This window comes from Oncorhynchus masou, chromosome 6, assembly GCF_036934945.1.
Source record: "Oncorhynchus masou masou isolate Uvic2021 chromosome 6, UVic_Omas_1.1, whole genome shotgun sequence".
In the NCBI taxonomy this organism is placed as follows: Eukaryota; Metazoa; Chordata; class Actinopteri; order Salmoniformes; family Salmonidae; genus Oncorhynchus; species Oncorhynchus masou.
In genome coordinates this window covers 47,498,983-47,523,582 of record NC_088217.1, presented here as the reverse complement: position 1 = coordinate 47,523,582, position 24,600 = coordinate 47,498,983, and the positions used below count along the sequence as shown (strand labels likewise).

The 24,600-nt window shown below is 42.4% G+C and overlaps 1 protein-coding gene across 13 annotated transcripts in view; it reads left to right on the top strand.

Annotated features, from left to right (window-relative positions):
• Positions 1–24,600, top strand: part of foxp1b (forkhead box P1b) — a 206,943-nt gene that overhangs the window by 149,750 nt on the left and 32,593 nt on the right. For 7 of the 13 annotated variants that reach the window (XM_064968881.1, XM_064968874.1, XM_064968883.1 and 4 more), the window contains 3 exons: positions 17,383–17,520; positions 17,747–17,836; positions 21,486–21,636. In XM_064968881.1, the coding sequence (XP_064824953.1) occupies positions 17,383–17,520; positions 17,747–17,836; positions 21,486–21,636 (379 nt within the window). The remainder of the gene's footprint in view (positions 1–17,382; positions 17,521–17,746; positions 17,837–21,485; positions 21,637–24,600) is intronic. The other 6 variants (XM_064968880.1, XM_064968885.1, XM_064968882.1 and 3 more) reach the window with 3 other exon arrangements.

The window sequence follows — 24,600 nt, the reverse complement described above, 5'->3', positions numbered from 1 at the left end:
CAAACGACTTCAGGGCATATTTGATAATTAATACGAAGGCCTGTTCTGTATGTGTGTGTATATCTAATATTTAATACCCCCTTTCCCAAAGGAGGCCCTTTTTTAATGAGCTATTGTAGCAGCTAGGTCTAATGTCAGGTAGTGAAAGAGGCTCTTTGTTGTGCAGATGTCTCAGGAATAGCTCCAGCGGATGAAATATGACTGTGCTGACCTTTCAGTTGTGTGCGTATTTGTCAGGATTCAAATAAGTTGAAAGGATCAAACTAAACAGTTTCCCGAGTCAGGCTGGGAATTGTGCAGCAGAGGTCAACAGTGGGGGCCACATGGAGGATTCCAGCGTACAGCCAGTTGTTGGTACGTTGTGAAGTACTAGACCATCTCCCGCAGACAAAGACAAAATTAAAATTCTAATTTATTAATGTATACAGAGATCTTGCCCAACCTGTCACTCAGCTATTGAAAAGAGAGCCGGGGCCTTTTTTCTCTTCTCCCTGCCCAGTACTTGTGAAGAGCACAGGCTGGCTGGTCATACTATCTAAATAAAAATGCTAAATTGCCTCCTCTGTAGTGTTGTAGGCTATGTAACATTTTTCCTATGTTGAACCTGTCATAATGACAAGCCACAAGTGTTTATTTATCTCAGAGTAACAAACTCCACTAATTAAATACATCAATTCAATGGCTGTGTTCGTGCATAATCAGAATGTGTGTGTGCATGAGTTTATAATATATTTGGTCTTCCTGCAGTGGAGCAGCCTCTTTATTCAGACACTTTAGCTAGAAGGACAAACCCACACATAGAGAAAGCACTAGAAGACCCTTTAGTGCAACAACATTGGCATTCTCCACAGCATACTTGGGGATAATGATTTTTGTATTGAGTTGGAACAGGTCATCAAAAGACATAATACAACAATTATGAGCTATGTAGTAAGCTGCCACCCCAGAAAAGCACCTGATGTGTAGAGCTATGTATAGCTGTCTGCGGTGAGGGGGCCATTCATCTTGGCAGTCTCCCCATTAGACAGAGAGAGATGCATGACCTCTGTGACTCACTCCAATTCATTTTATTCAAGTCAAAAATAATGAAGCGCAGAATATCTGAAACATCAGAAAGAAATTACCTGCATTGGAAGCGGTAAGGAAAAATCAAGCAAGCAGGTGAATCCTTGATCAGCATGAAATGGCTCTTTGGTTTTATATCTCCAAGAAGAGGGGGTGTTTTCATCTCCAACCCCCCCCCCCATGAAACTTGTAGACAAGATGCCACATGTCCTGCTTGTATGCAGTTACCCAGGGCCTTTAATCAGACTAAATCATACAAACAGCTGTTAGCAGGCTGGAGAGCAGCGTAACATACTTGACTGGTCAAAAAGCCAGTAAATTACTGACAGAATGACACATGTAATTAAAAGAGTCCATGCCACTTTACCTCGCGCTTTACACCTACAGTGGCACAGGACGAGAGCAAGCAACTCCCACCTCGCTAATTAGCATTATCAGTGAAATGGTAGGGTTTGACTCATTAGTTCCATGTGCATTTAATTAGAGGCTGGCTGAAATTGGATTTAACTTATTACTTTTTCATGGATCACTTTCTTGTCATCACTTCAAATTGGATTGCAGCCCCAGGTAACTAATTACGCCAGCCGGAGGATCAGGAGTGGAGAAATAGGTCATTAGGAACAACACTGTCGGACCCTCGCTGATAGTCCACTCACACCGCGGAGCGAGAAGGGGGGGAAAAAAGAGTCTCATTTGTGGCATTTCTTAGGAGCCTGCTCAGTTAACTACACCACGCTGCAAGGCATCCTGGGTAGACACCCAGCGCCTACAGTGGATTATGTGACATGAAGCTGGGCTGAAGATGTTATGTCAACATGGTTCCTGTGCCATCTGTGTAATGCCCAGATTAGACTTGTTCTGTTCCAGGTCTGAATGGTGTCCTTGATGGGCCTTCATTATTCATTATTCATGTCACTAGTACCATTAGGTAATGTTCGGTAGGCTGAAAGCCAACCATGGTTCTCTATATGAACCCTCAATGAAGAAAGTTGACTTTTATTAGCCGGTATTGGCAGCTCAGAAAAGACAATCCTGAGAATGTGTGTGTATTAGGACTGAAAACAGAACATGTTAATGGTTTGACAAATGCCCAGTCTGCCTATTAGGTGTATTTGTATTATATTTTTGGTTGTAGACAGATTATTTGTAGCACAGGCAAATGCGTCACATAGGGCGTTCAGACTACAGAAAAAAAATCCCTTGTTGAATCTTTGCTTGTTCTCTGAAAGCAACATGTAAAGATCAGTTCTTTCATATTTCTACTGAAACTGAGTCCTTGAAGCTTGTGAGAAACGGAAAACAAGAAAAGAGAAACAGCTTTTTTTTATGGTTTCCTGACTTCCTCTGTTCACTGAAATGATGCGTTGGCTTCCTTTTTATTTAAATGAAATGATCATGATTTGTCTGATAGGTCATCTTGTCAACATCCTCTGATCAATTTTGCATTGAACATTTTCATGATGTCAAGGGAGCAGTGCTTGTTATTCTTCAGAAATTGGCAAAATATGGAAGAAAAAATAAAATCCAGGTGAATATCTTGGTCTCTCTCTCTCTCTCTCTCGGTCTCTCTCTCTCTCTCTCTCTCTCTGAATCTCTCTCTCTCTCTCTCTCTCTCTCTCTCTCTCTCTCTCTCTCTCTCTCTCTCTCTCTCTCTCTCTCTCGGTCTCTCTCTCTCTCTGAATCTCTCTCTGTCTTTCTCTCTGAATCTCTCTCTCTCTCTCTCTCTCTCTCTCTCTCTCTCTCTCTGTATCTCTCTCTCTCTGTCTGTATCTCTCTCTCTCTTTCTGTATCTCTCTCTCTCTTCTGTATCTCTCACTATCTCTTTCGGTCTCTCCCAATCTCTGTTATACACCATTGTGCACAGTCAAACAGAGGGCATCTCCAGGTCAAAAGTTAATCTTTTCAGTTTTACATGAAGAAAGCCTTTTAAGTTCTGCCTCCCCTCCGCCGCTCATATCCTTCTTTGGTGGTCTTTGGGGCAGCGTGGGGTGACAAGAATACAGGGGCCAAATCTCAATCTGACAGGGGATGAGAAGCCCCTGGCTTTCTCTACTTCTGTGTTTTGTAGTAGACCCATGGCATTGTCCTGACACATGCACACCACAGCGCTCCAAGCTGTAAGTCGTTAGGCTACCGGGCCGGGGCCTGCCGGCTGGACCTCAGCCAGGGGTCTGAGGCGATCAGAGGCGGTGTTCCGAGGCGCTCCCTCCCGCAGCCCAGCCGCCCTGTGGCCCAGAGCGTTATCCGCGTTGGCGGGCGAGGCGACAATGAGCCCAGGCTCAGCTCATTTTGGCCCCATGCCCAAACAGGAAGGCCAGCTGAGATAACGGGACAATGGAGGTGAGCGCATCCACCCTGTGATGAGTGCCCCAAGGTGTGGACCCCAAATGAGCCAGGCTTCCCGTTTTAAACAGACACGTTCGGGTTCAGACGATCAAGGCCAGTGTGGTTGGGTTCTCCTTTCACCTTGTCAGTAAACAGCGACTAGGCCTACTCCTAGTTTTGAACTGGGATTGAAATGGGAATGTTCTGACAGACACTGTGTTATTAGAGAAATCAATATTTTGTCAAGTTGAACAGCACAGTTAAATATGTTTGTTTTTTTTTAGGTCCAGAATCAAATCACATATGTCTGTGGGTGTGTGTGTGTGTGTAAGTGATGTCTCTGTCCTTTTGTGTTTGTAAAAGCTCTCAAGGTGATGTGGTAATGAATAGTTGATGTCTTTGTTGTTTTGAGGTGATTTAATTCGCCAGGAATGATCAACCCGACGCTGAGCCCTGCATCCATGTGTAACCTGGGATCAGGATGTCTTTTTCAGCGCTTGTTTTAAAAATGTATTATGTGTACTGTAGATATTAGAAACAGGTTTGGATCATTCGGTCAGAATGAAGTCATCCCTTGTGTTTCCAGGCAGTCTGTTCCAGCCTGTTAGTAAGCCTCAGCCATCCGATGACTGTCGGCCTGACTCCAGTCACAGGGCTTTAAGCCACTGCCATTTTCAGGAGCTTTTTATTCTGAGGCCTGACGTTTCCCTTCAAGCTCTATCCCCGTCCCTCCCTCCCCCCAAATCGTGTATCTTTAAATCATTCTCCGCCACAGTATCTTGATGACAGCCATGTGTTGTTTGGAATGATTCACTCCCCCTTTAGGGGGATAATGGGTAGATGTATGGACTGTAAGGACAGAGCATTCATATCCATATATATATATATATATATATATAAAAAAAAAAAAACATCCACTCAAGTATCTCATGCATCTCTCCATTTATCATAACCGTTATTTAACCAGGTTAGTCTCGTTGAGATAAAAATCCATTTTTCTAGAGAGACCTAGACCATGACAGCAGCATCAACACATCAGTATCAGACAATCAGGCACCTGACATCAACCAGATGAGAATGACATCATTACAATAAGCAGTACATCAGCAACGAACACGCACATGACACACGTCAGAAAAACCTCCGAGTGCAAAAGGTCAAGCGTCAGAGCTTCACAACTATACAACTTGTACATTATTATTGTTTTATTTTTTTTAAACTCCTCTAGGGACTTCAGGTCCTCAAGTTTTAAGTTGGCTTGGAGGGAATTCCAAGACCGAGGCGATAACTGATGAGCATTCTTAACTGATGACTATAACTGACCAGCATGCTTTGCAGGATTAAAATCAGGCGTATTGTGCGCACACACAGATTGTTTCAGTTAGTGTTATCTACTCACCCTGTTTTACTCATATGGTCTTTAGAGGGGGTGTACACTCCTGAAACCACTCCTGACACACCATACTCTTCAGTGCCCACCATTTTGGGCACTGAAGAGTACATGTTTATAGTCCACGCCCTGGTAATTCATGTAGCTATGACTTGTTTCTGGATACCAAATACTTGGCACGGATGCACTCGAGTGCCCAAAATGTACAAAACTAAGTATTTTTACCATGTTGACGTAATACTGTTTGTTAAAGATGACTATTTGACTGCTCATCCCATTTGGCGCCATTCAACTATAGGATTAGTTTTTTTTCCTCAACAAAATGTCATAGTAAGGTGCTGTATTTCTTAATTTAGTGTCTGATTCAAAATAACTCTATATGGATCAATCGTGAAAGAATACATCACAAAGTTTCCCCACCCCCTAAATTAATGTTGCACATCGCTGCAGATGTTCTTGTTTTGACTAAGCGAAAACCACAGCAGACAGAACACAAAGAAACACAAACTTCACTCTATGCTGGCTGGCATATCACCTCAGGAAATATTTATCAAATACGGACTACAAATCTCCTGAGTTAACAATGTGTTCTTCATTGTCTGAGATTAAAAGTAAATATCCAAATCAATAACACAATAAATCCTTGTAACACAGTTTAACAGGCATAGGTTACTGGTAACATTCAAAGTTTACCAGTAAACTACTAGAAGTTTGGTAACTTCAGTTTTTGGGGGGAATTTTATCACATGACATCTAGTGGCCTTTTGGGGTGTCTGTAATTATCTCTGGCCCTCTGTGTAGCCTCATCACATGTAAAATATATATAATAATCAAATAAGTAGAATGACAAAGCTGTAAAACATTATCCTAAATATAAATATAAACCATCCACTTAGGGAATATCATTGGTGTTTAATATGAGGGTTTCAGCATGAAATATCCTTTATTTTATGTCAATAATATGTCTTTGTTGTAAATGTTTTGGCACCAAATCGGTGGCAGATGTGAAAAAATACAATATTTGGAGAGTTGCAGAGTTAATTGAAAATAATGCCATTGTTGATTTAGATGCTTTTTTCAATATGGTCTATCCACTTAACACTCGTGGACAATATGGCCACAGATATAAAAAAATATATATATTATATATGAATAAAAATGTTTTGTTTTTCAAGTCCAGTTTAACTTTTAATTAACATAATTCCCGAAAGTTCTGGTAAGTTTGGTTAATTACCAGTAGTTTTGCAACCCTAAACCGGCTTGACTAAAGGAGTCCGCATTCCCATCCTAAACAGTTAGTTTTCGTCTTCGGCAAAGGTTTATTCACTCAAAGTCAGTAGCTGAAGTCTACGCCCCTTCGTTGGTGATTGGTCAACGGTAAGGAATCTTCAATTAACTTTTTATTGTCATTCATAAAGAGACAAATTATTTTCATGCAAATGTTTTCACTTGAGAAATACTGCACAAAACATCGTAGTTAGATGTAAAATCTTATTGACACAAATGCAAAAATGAATGACAGGTTTCATTAGTTCTGTCTATTTTGAGGCTACATCATCTCAAGATGGACAAACAGTACTATTGCTGACTTTTCTCTCTTGAAAAGCCTGCAACTTGTATAATTTTTAGGTCTGGCATAGATCACATTTTACATTGGACGTAAAGTTACGACCCACTTGTGACCAACTGGTGCACCCGGCCCCTGGATCTGTAAACAATGATTTACTTTTCTCAGACAAGAGGGAACCAAATCATGTTTGCTTTCTCATGATTAAAGTTAAGTTTACACATTTTTTTTTTCAGTATAAGGAAAAAGTTTTTGTATACAGTTTATATTTTTATTTGACTTGTAAAATGAGTTAGATATATCTAGATACTGTATGAATTATACCAATGTTGATATGGCTTAGAAGGAATGTATTCTCCCACTTTGTTTATTAATAGGAGATGTGTAACGTGAACTGTGTCATCGTCTTTAACCCCAGAACAAATCCCTAGTCAGAACACCAGACGTTAACTCATACTTTCACTGTAACTTAGGCAGGAAATTGAGTATTTTATTATGTCATTTCCTCACTGTGTCATACGCATAAAACTGAAAGCTCAAGGATATTGATGATCCTCTGTGTAGATAAAAATGTGTTTGTAAAAATCTATATGTATCACATCGTTACATATGTGTAATTACTGTATACTGTGCAGGCTCAGGCAGAGGATGAGAAGAGTAGAGTGGGAGGGGGAGAAAGGGGAGGGTTGAACTGTATATCTGCTAAATTTATCATGAGGCCTTTGGGAGAATTGAAATGAGAACAGTGACCTATTACTGCTAAGAAGGTGTTTCATTGAGAATATGCCGACATGCAACTCCAGGGAGATACTGTGGAGAAGAGTGTGCCCAGAGCTGATACGTGTGTGTGTGTGTGTGTGTGTGTGTGTGTGTGTGTGTGTGTGTGTGTGTGTGTGTGTGTGTGTGTGTGTGTGTGTGTGTGTGTGTGTGTGTGTGTGTGTGTGTGTGTGTGTGTGTGTGTGTGTGTGTGTGTGTGTGTGTGTGTGTGTGTGTGTGTGTGTGTGTGTGTGTGTGTGTGTGTGTGAGAAGAAAATAAAGAGCTTTTTTTTCTTCTACTTAATTATTCACTAAGATATGTATTGGAATTGTCACTTTTGACACTTGAGGTTTCCCAGTCAATAATTTATATAGGTCACCCGTCTTAGCAAAGCTTGTTAGTTATTAGCAGATGAAGGCAGTGGATTGTTGAGTACGGGCTGTGTTTGGTTTACCAGTGTATTTGTGGACTGGAATGTATTCCATCAGCATTCATCCTTAGACAAACTTGTATAGACGTTGATATGAGCAGTTTTGTTATGGCCAAGTTTTTTATTTTTTGTGCTTTATTGACATGGTAATTAGTTGAGTTACGTGTTAATCCTGATTTTAGAGGATTATTTTCATGTCTGAAGTATTCCATAGTTATGGCTCATCTGAAACAGGCTTGATTTGATTAAGTGTATTATCAGACAATACAGACATATCACGGTTTAAATATCATTATTTCAAAACCAGGAAAAATACATGTAGACATGTTTTCAAATTCTATTATCTCTCGCCTGTGCAGTTCATACATATCCAGTAGGGGGCAGAGTCCCATTCACCTGTTTCATCTTTTATATACTAGGTGCATATGGGTGTTTAACCATGTGATGATATTATGACAGCTAATTCTTCTTATCATGATTAAGTAGTAGTGATACTACCAAAGGTAGTACCATCTGTTGTGTAGTGAAGTATTAGCACAAGTGGTTTTAGTAGTTTGTAGTGTCATCAAAGAGTACATCAAGTTTATTGCTTACGTTTACAATTTAGACACAAAGGGCAACACTTTTTTTAAATCCCCTGGAAAAAGAAAGTGGTGACAGGGTCAATTTCTTACTAAGTACACACAAACTTAAAAAAAAATAAAAAAAAATATTCAACAAACAACACATTTACAATAAAAAGCATTTATTTTAGACTGAAATGTTTGTGTATGGTATTGTCCACACACAAAAAAAAATTAAAAAAAATAAACAACAAAGCATCTCAATTGTTTGTTGGCTGTTTGTTGTTATCAGAATATAAAATGAGTTTGTCTCTTTGTCCTGGTGCTGTAAACAATTCCATTTACCAGAACAATAAAGCGTCTCAAAGCAGGCTAGATTCTTTCTTTCAGCTGGATAGCTGTGTTTACTTATCTGTTGTTTAATTAAAGGGCCTCTTTTCTTTAGACGTCCATTGTTTCAATAGCGCGGCCGGAGTTTCAGGGTCAAAGGGTTAACAGCCGTCAACTGTGGCTTTTTTTTTTTTAAAGGGGCCCCACACAAAGGCATGGTTTCACCTGCAGCTCGGCCTTAGGCTCCCTATTGTGTAGGCCATTTGAATTGATTATGTTTAGGGGGCTGGTTGTGATTGGTGGAGAAGGGCGTGGTTGATTGGATAGTTTTTTATCTTGTCAGCCAGGGAGCAACCTTGTGCGTGCAATCTGTCTGTATCCCGAGGAAGGCTGGAGACGACACAGCACAGCAGTGTCCGCCTGCCTCTTTGCCTGCCTTCCTGCCTCTCATTCTCTCTCTCTCCATCGTGCTCCTCTCCGCTCCACTCCACACTGCACGGCCCAGCTCTCTGTTTACCCTGCCAGCTAAATGGAGTTTGTCAGGTTTGTCAATATGATTGATTCTGCAATTTTGCCAGCTTTCTTGTGTAAAACTTGACAATTTAATTTGTCCAGGGAAAAGAAAAGAGGGCTTTTGTCTATCTGTTGTTGTTCTATCATTGTAATTGGTTCATTTTATCATGCAGTTTGTTTAAGGGGAGAACAGATCCAGGTTTTAGTGTGTTCCGTAGGCAGGGACAGAGTACAGGCTTGCCCCGAAGGCTGTTACACTACAGGCATGTGTGATTTGTGGGGAGAAGCTGTGTTTTTAAAGATATGTGTTTACCTGCTGTTAGTTGCTGATGTCATTCAGAGATCAGGATTTTCCTTTTGCTGAAATGTGCTTCAACAAATGAAACGTTTAAGTGTTCGGTTTATTTGTTTGTGTATTTAGTTACACTTTACATTAAGTTAACGCTTCACATTAACTTTCACTTCACATGAAGTTGCTCCTGTGCCAGTTTAGATACTGTATTCTGTAGTAAATATCCCAGTTGTGTTGGTTTTGTTTACAGTCCTGACGCTGTACTAACCTGAAAGTCAGGATCTGGTACTTCAGTATGTGTTGTTGAAATATGGAAAGTTCTAGGAAAAGCAGTGTGGCATGTTTCTATTTTAGACTTGAAGTTGTTTATCACGTATTAGTATTTAGTATATTATACATATGTGTGTAGTAGGTACATGTAGCCCTCAGCTTCACTAGCGCATGCTGTTGTTGTTTAGTGTAAAAGTGTTACATGAGATATTCACAGTTTGTGTGTTTTTTGAGCAGTGTGTGTTTGTGAGCAGTGTGTGTGTGTGAGCTGTGTGTGTTTGTGAGCTGTGTGTGTGTGTGCCGCTCAGACTTGGCTCTCTCTCCGGGCTATCGACAGTGTTCCTGTCAAGAGAGGGAGGCAGTGAGGTGATGGGGGTGGGGGGGGGGGGGGGGAGTTGATCCTCTCCTCACTCTGTCACTTGAAATTAAGGGAGAGGGAGGCATAACTCTACATTTGACGTCGTCACTACGTAACCATTTTAGCCCGACTCAATCATTGTAAATGTCAGCAGCGACAGTTTTCCTGAAAAGTTTTTTGTGTGCATGTGCCCACGCGTGTGTGTTGTATAGGGGGTGGGGAATAGAAATGAGTGGTGAAGTTGAACCTCTCTACACCAACTTCCCCCTATTTCCCTGGTGGTACATTTGAACCCCACAAAACACCCCTTAGGTATTAGACTGAAGACAGTTATTGACTTTGTGGTGCTGGTTTAACTTTTAATGATGTGAGAGCCTCCAGAGTCTTCCAAAATGACATTTTCAATTAATATATTAATGCATGCTTTGAAAAGACTCCCATTTTCCTCACTTTTAAGGCTAGTGTTTTCACCCTCTACCCCCTCTGCCATGTTTGTACTGAGCACCAGACTGTGTCTGAGGAGCCCTGGTGTTGGGAGGGAGTTTTCAGCAGCATCGTGTGTCATGGTGGTAGAGTGCAGGGTGGCTGAAGGTGTCTGGAAGAGAGGGGCCGATGGAGGTACACATTAGACGTGAGGAAAGTGAAGTCTAAACAGCCAGTGTGCACCGTAATGCTGTGCAGCTGCACCGGCCGGGCTGGGGCTGCATTTTGGGAGAGCTGGAGTGCGAGCTGATTAGGTTGACAGTTTGTAATCAAAGTTGATTTATTGTTCATTAGTAGTGCATTAGCCCTTTCAGGCAGGGCCGCTATTTGTCCAGTGGCCTGTCAAGGCGAGAGGCTGCCAGCACCTGTCATTTCTAAACCATGACATACTGTAGGCAACCAGATATTACCCTGTACCCAGAGAGAGGGAGGGGGGGGGGGCGAGAGCCCACAGCGCTCTGGGATATCCTTTACAGGACTGGCCACTGCTTTGCAGTGTGAAGTGAGTGAGGGGGAATAGTTTAGCGGTGATATAGAAAACCACCAGCTGCTCTCTGCTGTTGCCGCTGACTGGATATTGAGGAACGTTTTGACTTGAAAAGAGCTTTTGTTCAGTTTCAAGGTGCATTACTGCTCAGCACGCTCGTTCAAAGCGTGCCTCTATTTCAGAGAGACGAATGAAGTCAAGATGTTATGTATTTCATGGGTAGAGATAGTCAGTTAACAGTGTGATTTGTATGGTTTATAGACAGTGATGGGTGTCAAGAAAAGTTTAACTAGCCTATATTTGCCAATTGTCCTGCACGAATAGAACATATTATGTGACACTGTGTTGATTGCTGCTGGGCTCCTCAAAGAAAAAAAGAAATGCTTTATTTGTCAATGTAGTCGTGGAATAATTCAGTAGGCAGTACCCAGATATAAGCAGAGGCATACGTGTTGGATCTCGGTTTATCTCTGGAAGGCTTTCACACATACTGTAAGCCAGCTGCTGACTTCTCCCCTTTTATTATTATTAATTGGCCACATGGTTTTTCTGACTCACAAAAGACGACGCCAACACAAGCCGGCGTATAAAAAAAAAAAAGCAACACAATTTGTGGCCCCTTGTCTGCCGCCATGGAAACAAGGATTAGGTTTGCGTTGCTGGTGTGCAGAGTATGGAAACAATCTGCATGAGGATGTCAGGCATTGTCTTTGGGTAAATTTTCATTTGAAGGGGATTTTAAAGGCTGTGATCTTAATTAAATCTCAACTGACTCAAATAATGCATCTGAAGGCACGCAGTGTTGCGTAACGGTGCTGAGCTGGTAAACCATAAATCACGCACAGAGAGGGACGCAGGAAGAGAGCAGAAGAGGGGTGTTGGGTGGGGACACACGCGCCAGGACTACGACAAGGTGAATGGGATGGTGAATGGTGCTATTGTAGGCAGTAGAGTTGTCATTGCATATTTTATTTTTGTAACTTGTCTCAAACTTACCTGGTAAGTGCCTGAAAATCTACATATGGGGGTGTGGCTAAAAATGTCAGAACGTGTGAGATGTTATCAGTGAAAGTGGAAACTGGAACCCTCATTTAAAAAATGAATACGTTTTGTGATAAACTTTGCTGGATTTCAGTGTTTAGAATTTTTAGTTTAGAAGTCACTCACTTCAAAGCATAACTTGCATAATTGTACACAGGTGTAGTGTCATAATTTTGTGTTATCACATCATTTTAGTGCACTACAGATGTATCTCTATCAGTGAATACAGTGGAACATAAATACACTGAAAGAAATCATCCTCTAATTAAGTAATATACTCTTACTACAGCCAACTACAGGAGATGGCCCCCGGTGTTCATATTTAGCTGTGTGATGACTGTTTGAATAGCAGAGACATTACGCATACTCTCTGTTCCTCTTAATCCCTGAGACGGTGTATAGTGTGTGTGTCAGGGTGGGAACCATGCCCTCTGCTCTGTGCTCAGCAGTGGGCACCTGCAGTGGAGGCCTCCCTGAGTGTGGGAAAGAGCCGACACCACGCAGCTCAGCTGTTATAGTCGGGGTGAGATGCTCGCTCACTTCTCTGTATCGTTTGTTTGTTTTACGGAACGCTGGCCCAGCTTTGCCGAAAACGTGTTTGTTTGTGGTTTAAAAGTGAATTAAAATGCAATCTTGAGTTTTGTTTTTACAGTTGCTGCGTATCGTTTCGATCCCCTCGCAGAATAGAAATAGCAAATGGGGAGAATATGTGACTGTGATTATCCTGTTTATCTGAACTGTAAACATTTTTTAAAGCAGCTTGAATTTGGATGACAGAGAAGAATTAGGTAGGTCTTAACTGAACCAGGATGGGTAGCTCTATTGCTTTGGGTTCATCATCATGCATGTAGTCTGGGACTTCATACATTGGTTATTGTTTAATAATAATAAAAACAATATTTATATACATATATATAGATAGATAATAGTAATACACACAAACAAAAATACACCATAAATACAATGTAAGAAATAGATATTCTTTCATTGACCTTTTTTTCCCAGCAGAGAAAATGTGCTTGACATATTCTCCATACCGCTACCCACCTTCAATATTTCAATAAACCTAAACGAGTCATGAAAAAATGTGTCATTCCGATCTTGTCGTGGACTAATTATGTTCATGCATCACTTCAATGCAATGAAATCCTCATTTCGGAGACATTTTCATGCTCGAGATTATATGCTATTCAAGACGGAGCGCCGTTACTTTTACAATGTCTCAGGACAAGGTAAACCAACAGCATCAAACAGGCTGGGTTCTATGATTTCTCAAGGGCTTGTTATTTTCTACTTCTACATTCTATTTGATGTCCTTACAAAACAAGATGACACCAGGGAGCAAGATATTAAAGTTAGATTTTTTTTCTCCTTTTCATCTAACCTGTTCCTTCATGGCCAGTTTAATATCAGCCATGGTCTCATTGAAGTTGGCCTCTTTTTCCTCTTTCTATTCTCCTTAATTGCCCCTGTATCACCAGGAGGGGGAGGGTGGCTAGCCTTATGCCTGGATCTGCTTCTTTCTCTCTCTCTCTCGCTCTCTCTCTCTCTCTCTCACCACACTTTGACCTTTGCCTTCTGGGGATAACGCTGGTTGGAGAGGGTCTTCATTAAGTGTGAAGCAGTGAATTTCCGACATGGTCAGATGTGTGGCCAATATTTCCTCATTAGAATATCATTTCCGTGCTTGTTCTCGACGGTGGCGCACAAAGAGAAGTTGGCTTAGTGTCTTTTGAAGGAGGCAGTCCTAACCAGAGCATAGGCTCCCATCACTCTGTGCTGTGCCATCCCTTCACTCTGAACACGCTCCTGCTCTGTTCTCCAGGCAGCACGGCGTCAGACGCTGCCTGCTACACTGACCTCCTCCCTTAGACAACTAAAACTGTGTAGTTTCAGAAACATTTTTGTAAATGGATTATATTTTAGAAATGTGGCTAACCTGTTGTAAGTTACTGTCATGATAATAATGACAGAGACGTAAGGGAGCCGTATTATTGTTGTGTTTGCATTGGACAGTGGCATATGTGACAATTTAAACTGTCACAGTTTGCATCTTTGAAAGCAGGAAATAAAACCTTTATTTTTATTTTTTTCGGATTAAAAATAGTCTTATTTTTTTATTAACATCATTGTAGTTACATATTGTAACATATTGTATAAAGTGATGCTCCAGAACTTTTGTATAATTTCAGCCATTCAATGGAAAGGTGGTGCTCATGATTGGTCCCTGTGTACTATGCCTTTCAATTGTGTTCTGTGTCATCTATTTCCTATGATATGTTACGTCCTGCCAATAAATATTTTTTGGAGGGGCAATTAATGTGATTTGTTATGAATCCAATTTGTACAATGTTACGAATTTGTTGTGCTAAAGATTCCGGACTGCATGTCTAACTATATGTGTGAGTTCACATGCTATATGGACTTTAATTGCCTTTGTGTGCAGGTTTCAGTTTGTGTGTGTGTGTGTGTGTGTGTGTGTGTGTGTGTGTGTGTGTGTGTGTGTGTGTGTGTGTGTGTGTGTGTGTGTGTGTGTGTGTGTGTGTGTGTGTGTTGGCCAGCAGGCCTGCACTGGTGTATTGCCTACAGTCACTCTGCAGCTGTGTGAGAATGTTCCAGGCTTGAATGTTTATGTACGCCAGGCACCTGCAGAGCGCCACACCTTACTGAAATCCATAAACGTAATCTATTTCTGGCATGCCCAGAATGTCCTCTTTTTCACACCCGCATATTGGTGTTCAAGTAGCTGCTCAAAGAAACTCTCCTATAAACCCTCCTATCCTCTTTGAATTAACCAGACCGACAGAGAATTGTCCCTCAGACTCTCTTTATATGTACATATATTTCTTTGAATCATCTGGAGTCCTGATGTTAACCAGAGATAAGGGAGTGTGCCATATGGAGAGTGTTCTAAATGGAGACTGGCGTCCCGTGTTTGCGTTAAATAGGCATGATATACCAGCCAGGGCCATATTTTTCACTTAAAGTGCTCCCTCCCGCCCTTCCCCTCAATAGCCGCCTGTCTTAGGCAGATTTTCACTCATTCAACACAGGATTAAATGGTAGTAGTTACAATGATCAATAGGTTAAGAACCGTACAATCCCTCTCGCTGCTAATGACCTCAGTAGTAATGGGTAATAAAATGTTAGCTGTAATAGCCTCTTGCCGGGGCTCTGCCTGCCGTCTCTGGGTGTCTAGCAGTAGTTACAGTGAACCAGACCCCGCAATCATGACAGGGAGAGGTGTGAAGCTTCCTGAACCAGAGGATGTGCTGCTCAAGGTGTTAAAAAAAAAAAATGTTTTAAATGAAATTAATTGAATGAAATTCCAATGCAATTTGTAATGGAATTGTCAGTTAAGTGTGAAAGTGTTTAAAATATTGTGTTAATTCTATTTCTCTACACTGGATCTCTATGTTAGACTCTATAAAACATGTACTATTGAAGATGCATAATAAAAATGGTTAAATACATGTGAAAATAACCCTGGCTACGTTTACTGCCCGTAAAGTAGAGCATGTCAAATCTAAAGTAGATCGTTTCCCTCATGTAATTTAATATAAAACATCAAAGAAGAGCCATTATTATTTATCCTTGGTGTGTGAGGTAATTGTCAGTGGTGCTGAGGCTTTTTTTTTTTTTTTTTTTTTTTTACGGCAGGCCTATATCTATCGCATCACGTAGAGGGCTTATACTGTAGCGAGACACGCTGCCTGGTTGACCTTCAAAATAGTTCATCAAAATTAGTGATGCTGAGAAAAAAGGACATCAGTGTATAATGACTGTGAAATTAGGAACGGGAGCCTTGGCTATGCAAATGACAGGACAAGCCATGTGAAAAAGTCAAGATGAACTGCATATTAAGACGTAATACGGGAGAGAGAGAGAGAGACGATTCGCATTGAAAATGAGAGACGTTAAGTGCGTTGGGTCTTGGGTGGAGCAAAACCTCCTCGAGTTTCCCCTACAGGAGGACCAAACGACTCTAATCGCGTAACGCAGCGCGGAGCACCTCCTCGATGAAGTTTACAGAGAGCGTCAGCGCCACAGCGTCCTGTTTAACACTATTGCCCTTTCCAGCGCCGTGGGAGTACAAGCTGCTCATTATGACCCGTTTTGGTTTTGTTTTATGTTCCAATTTGGAAAAGGAATACGGTGATATGCATGCAGCAGGTGTCAGAGAACACCCCACCTGCTAGATAGATTCTAAACGGCTACGTTACATTCAGAGATGCATGAAAAATTCAAAGGGCCGTCATTAGCAATGAGGACGCGGTACAATTTGGGTAACCTTGGCGAAGACAGACTGTCACCCCTAATGTCCGCTCTATCAGCCGGTCGACATTAGCCTCAGAGACGCAGAGCACAGTTTTACCACACAATCACGCACGCACACACACACACCGTGGCATGGTAACAGTTGCAAATGTGAGACGCTATCAAATATATCTCGGTAGCTGTTTGTCACTAAAATGTCAGCGAAAGGGGCTTTTAATGGTATCGCACATCATAGCAATGAGTGGCAGCATCCAGACACTCTGGGAAGTCACAATGCCGCCGGAGCAATTAAGGCAGCCTGACAACTATGGGGCTCACTCATTGTCATAACAAATCACTTGTTTTGAAGAGTCATCCACTCACACCTTTTTGTTGGAGTTAGTTAAGGGCCTGTGTCAGAGTGAGCCCTCCTCGAGGCACGGTGCCAGCGTTTTATTTGTACGTTAGATAAATTGCTGTTGACAATATTCTAATGAAATGCTCTCATGTGTACAAAGATATGTATTGTAGCCTACAGTGGGTGGCCTATCTTTGCATGTTCTGCTGTTTGCAGATCACCTCAAATGATCAGCTTGAGAAAGCATCAAAACAGAAGCAATCAAACGTTGGGACAGCCTTGTGTGCTAGGTGTGTGTTTCTGGAGAGGGCTGTTGTTGCTCAAGGTCGGAGCCTCTAGTAGATTCTCCTCAGGCTTACTGCAGGCCTGGCTGTCTCGTGTCATTACAGCTCTGGGGGTGTAGCGTCTCAAGCTGCGATGACACTCCTGGTGATTTATCCAGTGCAGACCAGAGGGGTTGAGAGGCTGGGCTATCCTTAGCTGTCTCTTTTTAGTAGCTGTTGCAGTGTGTCTAGCCCCTGACAATTAGTCTGGTTGACCTGCTGTAGTCTTTACCATCTCTGCTGGTTGTCCCTAGTTACCATAGCCACAAAGTCAAAATGGCTATATCGTAAAAATGAGAACATTTAATTTATGTTTATGCTTAGGCATAAGGTTAGCAGTATTTAAGAATAGAAATTGTAGCAATAGGCAGGGTTTAGACATCATTTTGACTTTGTGGCTGTGTTAACTATTGACAAGCTTGTCCTCCAGTTCCCTTTCTTTGCTGTGGTCATCTAATCCTATAAAGCATGTGTCCTGGCCATGTCTGTCTTTTGCTGTACCACTCTCTCTCTCTGATAGACCAGGTTAGTGACTGATCTGTCCTTAATGTCTCCTCTGTGTATCTCTTATAGGTTCCAGTCTCAGTGGCTATGATGACACCCCAGGTAATAACTCCCCAGCGGATGCAGCAGATCCTCCAGCAGCAGGTGCTGAGCCCTCAGCAGCTCCAGGTGCTCCTGCAACAGCAGCAGGCACTCATGTTACAACAGGTGAACGCATAGGACACACGCACACACACACAGTACATAGTACACATCAACATCCCCACACCAACTACCAATATAAAAGGGAAAGATCGACAGGGCGCCGGCATTCCCTCTGAACATGAGACTGTATCAAGTATCCCACGGGCCAACTGCTGAGTTTAGCAGTGGGCCTGATGGTTTGATTGGTTGGCGAGCTGTCACTCAGACGTAGCTCCCATGTCTTTTTCAGCAGCAACTCCAAGAGTTCTACAAGAAGCAGCAGGAACAGCTCCACCTCCAGCTCCTCCAGCAGCAGCATGCGGGAACGCAGAGTAAAGAGGTAGGCTCACTACGCGGACATTATCACCATCAGCACCACCGCACGCCGCCGCCTTACTCAACTCACATGGTGCCCCGGGCAGTAAGAGCCTCAGAAAAGTGCAGAGCACGGAAGGCATTCGATCTCTCCCTCTCGCCATTTGTTCAGAGGCTGTGGTTTTTAAGCAGAAGAAGAGATGCAGCAAAAATAATCACTTGTGCTTCTGATTAGCATGTCAATACCAGTAATAACTTGAATAACTAATAACTTTATAAACTAAGAATTAGTGATGATTCCTCTCCTTCCAGGGACTAGAGCTCATATTGCTGCTCAGGCAGTGAAAGTAATGTTTGTGCAGTTTTTTTATTTTCTTCTTTTCTCTCGAGTAAACAAGTGTCCTACAACAAAGTTTGCCCTTCATATGAGCCCCCTTGTAGCCAATAATCAAAAGGAAGGGGAAAAGAAAGGGCCTATAAATCGGAAAAGCTTCCTTGGTAATTAGCATGGAAACAGCGATGGGAGAGAATGCAGGTAATTGTGTGATATCAGTGCAGAGGACCGCTCCCAGCCTTGTTCCCCACGCTCTCTTTTTCCCCCCTGGCTCATCAGCGGTGGCTCAATGCGTGTTAATGACTCGCGGATACAGGCATCACTCTGGACAAAAGAATGATTATTGTGCGGTCAAAAGAAATTCAAAGACAATCAAGGAATTTTCTTTCTTTTCCCGTCTGTGAGCCACGTTTGGGGAGGGTAAGGAAAAAGGATCTAAATTAAGCCAAATATCCAAAACACGCACGCTTGCGCGCAAACGTGAATGAACAAACACACACGCTCTCACACACACACACACACACACACACACACACACACACACACACACACACACACACACACACACACTGTCTGAGCTACCGACTTCAAAGTCCCAGTTCTCTAATTAATGAACTGCAGGCTTCAGTTTAGACAAGTTGTGGTGTGATGCTCCCATAAATCAACGTGACAGCAGAGCTCCTCGGCCTCAGATAGGGCCTGTCACCAAGTCGCATCTGATGTACACATGACTCAAACTGGGGGGGTGGAGAGGGAGGGGGTGCTAGTCAGAAGGAGGTGCAATTGATCAGCTGAAAGGAGCCTAAAAAAAACAACATTTTTTTTAACTTTTGAGGCATGTTATGTATGATCACAGGAAATGGATGCAGCCTCGAGAGGCTCTCCTTCTGCTCTCCGATGTGTAGCCCCCCCCCCACCAATCGCATTTCTAGCTGCTGCAGCCATCAAAACACAGAATAAGAATTGCGCCGCGACTCCCCCGTGGCTAGCAGACAATAACCCCCTGTTGTTGCTTTGTGCCTCTTTTATTTTAAAGACATCAAAATTTAGTTTTTCAAAGATCTTTAACTTTATATTTGAAGCTTGACAATAAAGAGCTGCCACTGCCACTCTGTATCAATTGTCAGGGCCTGTATTTTTCTCTCCCTCGTGCCACTTCTTGTTAACCTCTTATTTGGTCTATTGAGCTGGGGGTTTTAATGTGTCTGCATGCTGGGAGAGCACAGGAGCTGCTGTCAGCTGATGAGACCACAAGAAAGAAATCTGATGGGGCGCAAGTTAAATTCATTTAATTTCTCCCATTTTTAAAAGCCACCCTATATTTATTTAGGGCACTGATGAAAGACATTGTTCTCTGTGAACTCCCGCCCCCGTAGTACCATTAGCATCTTTGTCTTATGCTGTCAGACAGACGGGAGCTACAGTGCAGAGAAGAGTCCTATTGAAGACACGAGAAACTTCTTACACTGTACTGAAAAAGGAACACCATAAAAAAAAAATAAAAAAAAAAGGGAAGATGGGAAGAATCGCACGCCAGCTGAATCACTAATTAATTACATTGAAACCTCAGTGAGCTCTTCATCAAATATGCTCTGTATAGTTTAGAGCATAAACCATAGAAATAGGTGTTCATGAATACACCCTCTTACCTAGCCCATGCTTAAGTGGTAGTCCACGTCTGACCAGTGTAGTGTACAGTACTGTGTGTGTGTGTGTGTGTGTGTGTGTGTCAGACCTTTATTTTTACTGAGCTGTGGAGCAGAGTCTGGGCGTGGGGAGACGAGGGGAGGGGAAAGGAAGCCCGGCAGACCTTTGCCAGGCAGACCAGAACGGGACGGGACGGGACGGGGGGGGGGGCATTTTATCAGGCTATTTCAGCGGTTTCTGAGTCGCAGGCCGGTGACCTGACAGCAGCGTTGCACCGAGACCTTTTTTTTGTATGCGCTCAATTGTGAGACGTAAACAAAGTGGTGTATCCTGTGTTTGGTAACAGGGTGTGGTGCACAGCTTGGCAGCCCGGGTTGCTTTTAATGCCCCCCCGCACCCCCCTTGACAATTGGCCTTGTATACTCATATGCAGCCTAATATCCTGCCCTCTCCCAGGCTTATTTTGTTTGGCTGTCCTTATCTGTCAGAGAAAAAATAACAAGGTGAGCTTTGTCTTGATTGATCGTTATCTCCAGTTGTTGTTTAAGGAATAATAATCCATATTTTGATGGTGAAGCTGAGCCTGGGGTTAATGGTAGGGTTAAATGTCCAGTCTCTCCCCTCCTCTGTTATCTAAACATCTCCCCACTTGTTTTGATTCAATGAAGATTAGGGATATTAGATCATTTCCTTCTTTTTATTGTTCTACACTACACCACATCTTTCTCTCTCTCTCTCTCTCTGTCTCTCTCTCTACTCCCTCTCTCTCTCTCTCTCTTTCTCTCTCTACTCCCCCTCTCTCTCTCTCTCTCTACTCCCTCGCTCTCTCTCTCTCTCTCTCTCTCTCTCTCTCTCTACACTCCCTCTCTCTCTCTCTCTCTCTACTCCCTCCCTTTACACCTTTCACTTTCTAGACCGAGGAAAAAGAGTCTCTGGCTTTCCCAGAATGTTATATGTAGTCATAGTCCTGTAAGATGAACAAGATGTTCTTCACTCGCTCTATGATTCAAATCAACTTGCTGCACTGGGGGGGGGAAGAAACCCCTCCTCAAGCTGAGTGCTGCGCCTGAGAGAGTTGTGAGACTAGCTGGTGTGGCTATTAAACACTTTGATTTAGTCACACGTTGTTTGCTGAATTATGAATGGGTGTAATTAAAATCCTGTGGCTCTTATTATGAATGATTAACTATGTTGTTTCATTGTTTGTCATTTGCCTTCTGACTCCTCGTTAATTAAAAGAGAGAGGGATGCATACTGTACCTGTCTTAAGTGTGCACAGGCAAACCTACATAGTGTGTTGAATGTGTGAGTGTGTATGTGGTGGTTCGATTGGGTGTGCGTGCGTGTGTGTGTGTGTGTTTGAGAGAAGGTGTGTGTTTTCGTGTGAGCAAACATACTGTATCCTGTTTGAGAGAACATCATGTGTGTAAAAGCACACAACTGTTCAGACATACAGGATGCCCTATATGATCAGCATGTGTTTGTCCACTGGAACATATGCCTACCCTATATTTGAACACACACTAGAATTTGCATGCTTCTGTGTTCAATCAATATGTACAGTCCAAAACAGTATGAAAATAATGTACTTTATGTTTGCTCTGGGGCATGCATGTCCTGTTTGTGTGTTTGCTGATGGTGTGTCTCTGTGTGCGTGTGTGTGTGTGTGCGTGTGTGTGTGTGTATTCCTCAGCAGCAGCAGCAGGCCCAGCGTTTGGCCTTCCAGCAGCAGCTCATGCAGGTCCAACAGCTCCAGCAGCAGCACCTGCTCAACCTCCAGAGACAAGGCCTGCTCACCATCCAGCCTGGACAGACCACCTTGCCCCTGCACTCGCTCACTCAGGGTCAGTGCTCTACTCTACTGTACTGTACAGCACACCTTCACACAGGGGATTACACCTGCCCCTCCGCAGTCCCCCCCACAAACACACAAATGCTAAAATACCCTAGACTCACTTTACTCCAATGAAATATTATACTACATCTGCCTTGACTACAGTATCAAATCAAACTTTATTTGTCACGTGTGCCGAATACAAGTGTATACCTTACCGTGAAATGCTTACTTACAAGCCCAACAGTGCAGTTCAAGAAGTTAAAAAAATATTTACTATTAAATATTAACTAAAGTAAAATGAACTAATGTAAAAAAAAAAATCAAAAAGAATAATAATTCAAAGTAACACAATAGCAAGGCTATATACAGGGGGTACCTGTACTGAGTCAGTGTACGGAGGTACAGGTTAGTTGAGGTAGTTTGTACATCTAGGTAGGGGTAAAGTGACTATGCATAGATAACAAACAGCGAGTAGCAGCAGTGCAAAAACAAAGGGGAGGGGTGTCAATATAATAGTCCGGTGTCCCTTTGATTCATTTCTCAGCAGTCTTATGGCTTGGGGGTAGAAGCTGTTAACTATGTTGAAAACAACTCTCAGTATACAACTCTCTTTAGAAGTGTTTCCCACCTACCCCCCTTGTGTTCCTCCCGTGTGACTGTCATGGTGTATAGGTTCCCCCTCTCCTGTCTCTTGACTCTCCATTCATACCTTTTTTCTTAGAATGGCATCATCATACTGGGTGTTGACCGAGTGGAACCATTGTTACTAAACTGCCACTGAACCTCTTATTGTGAAATCTCCCATAAGGGTATGGTGGTGTGAGTCAATACTTGTTGTTAAGCCAGGAAGTTTATTTCTTAATTTGTTTATTAATATTTTCTTAAGGAGCAGCCCTATGACAAAGACTCATTCATAGCGTTTTGGAACATGACATAGACTATTCATTCCACACTAAGACAAACAGTTTTGAAATAACAAGATAAGGCCATAAAATGGGAAGGGTGGGGGAGCTTAGGTAATAAGCAAACCAAAACAGGGTTTGTTCAGTCATGTTATTGTTTGGACTGTATGGAATCACTCATCCACTGGCAGATGATTGCCATAGGCACAGGCGGGGACCACCAATGTGCTCTTAGTGTACGTTCATGAATGACCTCGTGTCGGATATCTGGCAAACACACGCCCTGTGAGTAAAGTATTGCCCTAACGATATGGCAGCTTGCTGTTCTTTATGGAATTGCACAACAGTTACTGGACATCCTGTTGCCTCTTTGCTTATGCATGGTGTCATCAAATACCTCTAAGCCATCCCAAACAGTATACAGTAACCATACACTCTTTGTTTGTTCAGCCTATTTTGTCAGATGACAGTTTAAGATACAAATACGGTATCATTTCTCTTTGTTATTATTTATACAAACTGAAATGAGGAATTGAATCTTACCGCACAGTTGGTTCGTTTCAAACTTTGAACCGAGTGGAACTTGGTTAGGCTGCCCTTGGAAACCGTTGGTGGTTAAACTCTATGGGAAGACAGCTGTTAAAACCCTTAACATCAGGCTGAGTTTCCCTTCCTATTCTACATAAGTTCTGCTTGAATGTTTTGAAGTTATTGATGACCTTTCTGTTTCTCACGTCAATGAACTCTTTCATGCATCAGTAGCCAAGACCTACGGAGCTAAGATTTCATCCACAATATTCAGCAAGTTGTCAGCGTCACTGCAACACTAATGATGAGTTTTGCTGCTCTGTTTGGACCTAGGTGATAATGCTTTTGGACTGAGGCGATGCGTTAGGATGACTTTTATACACTGAGGCGATGATCAGACAGATCACCCCCTTATTCAAAATTCAGATGTCAAAATCAAATTATTTGACAAATTCAATCTCTCATGACATCATAATTGTATTGTGCTCTCACATATGCGTTCATGGTGATCTGAGATTATACACTTTACAAAAAGGATTTGAACAGCCCTGTAGGCGTGTCTTTTATACTTTGAAAAAATGTAACATGTATAACATGGTTTATTTTATTTGTGTTGTTTTGTCTGATCCTTACTGGAATTGTTGATAGAGACATTTTCATTACAAATTGACATGAAGAATTACATTGAGTTATCATTTAATACCAAACTGTGAAGGAAGTAAGTGAGTAGAAGCTTGAAGAGTGCTATTTGGATGACAATTAGTTGTTCTCTTTATCTGAACCTTCATTTGTTTCTCTCGCGGTAAATTCTTTTGACATTAATGTTCAAAGTCTTGGAAGCGGTCAGACAGTATCTGTTATAAATTACAATAATGTGTTTGGGGAGGATATAACTCCCATAAATATAAATTTGATCCAGCGCTGCCCTCCCCTCCTTCCCCCAAAAGCCTCTCCTCTTGACCTGTGGAGCACGAGTGAGACGGCAATGTTCGCTCCGCTCTGTTCTCCCAGGTGTAGCTACCAGGTTGTGTGTGTGTGTGTGTGTGTGCGTGTGTATCGCTGCTTGCCCCTCTCTGCGCCTGCCCTGATTGGCTAAAGTGTATTCTGAGGCCCTGTGGCCTCCCAGGCGGCGATGTAACCAGACTGAACTCTCATCACTGGAGAACATCAGTTAAGTTGTCCAAGAGAGGGCAATGGGACAGTGACAGGACAAATTTGTCGGTAATATGAAAGCAAAGAATGTGGCGAAGCATGAAGCTGCTCTTAGTGCAGCAACGGCACATCAGGGACAGCGGCAGGTAATACGCTCCCCCAGTCAGTGATTGATTTGGCCAGCAGCGCGACATTGGTAATAGTTCCTACAGCATTAGGAGGTAACATATTTTAGGCCTAAGGGGTGCATATCACTAGGCCAGTGATTACAGGAACATAAACAGGGGTGCACCAGAGGTCTCCGCCTGATGGAGCAATAAACTAATAGTGGTGTCACCGTCCCCCCATGGTATTGGCTCTGTGTGGAAAGCAACAGCAGAGTTGAAAGA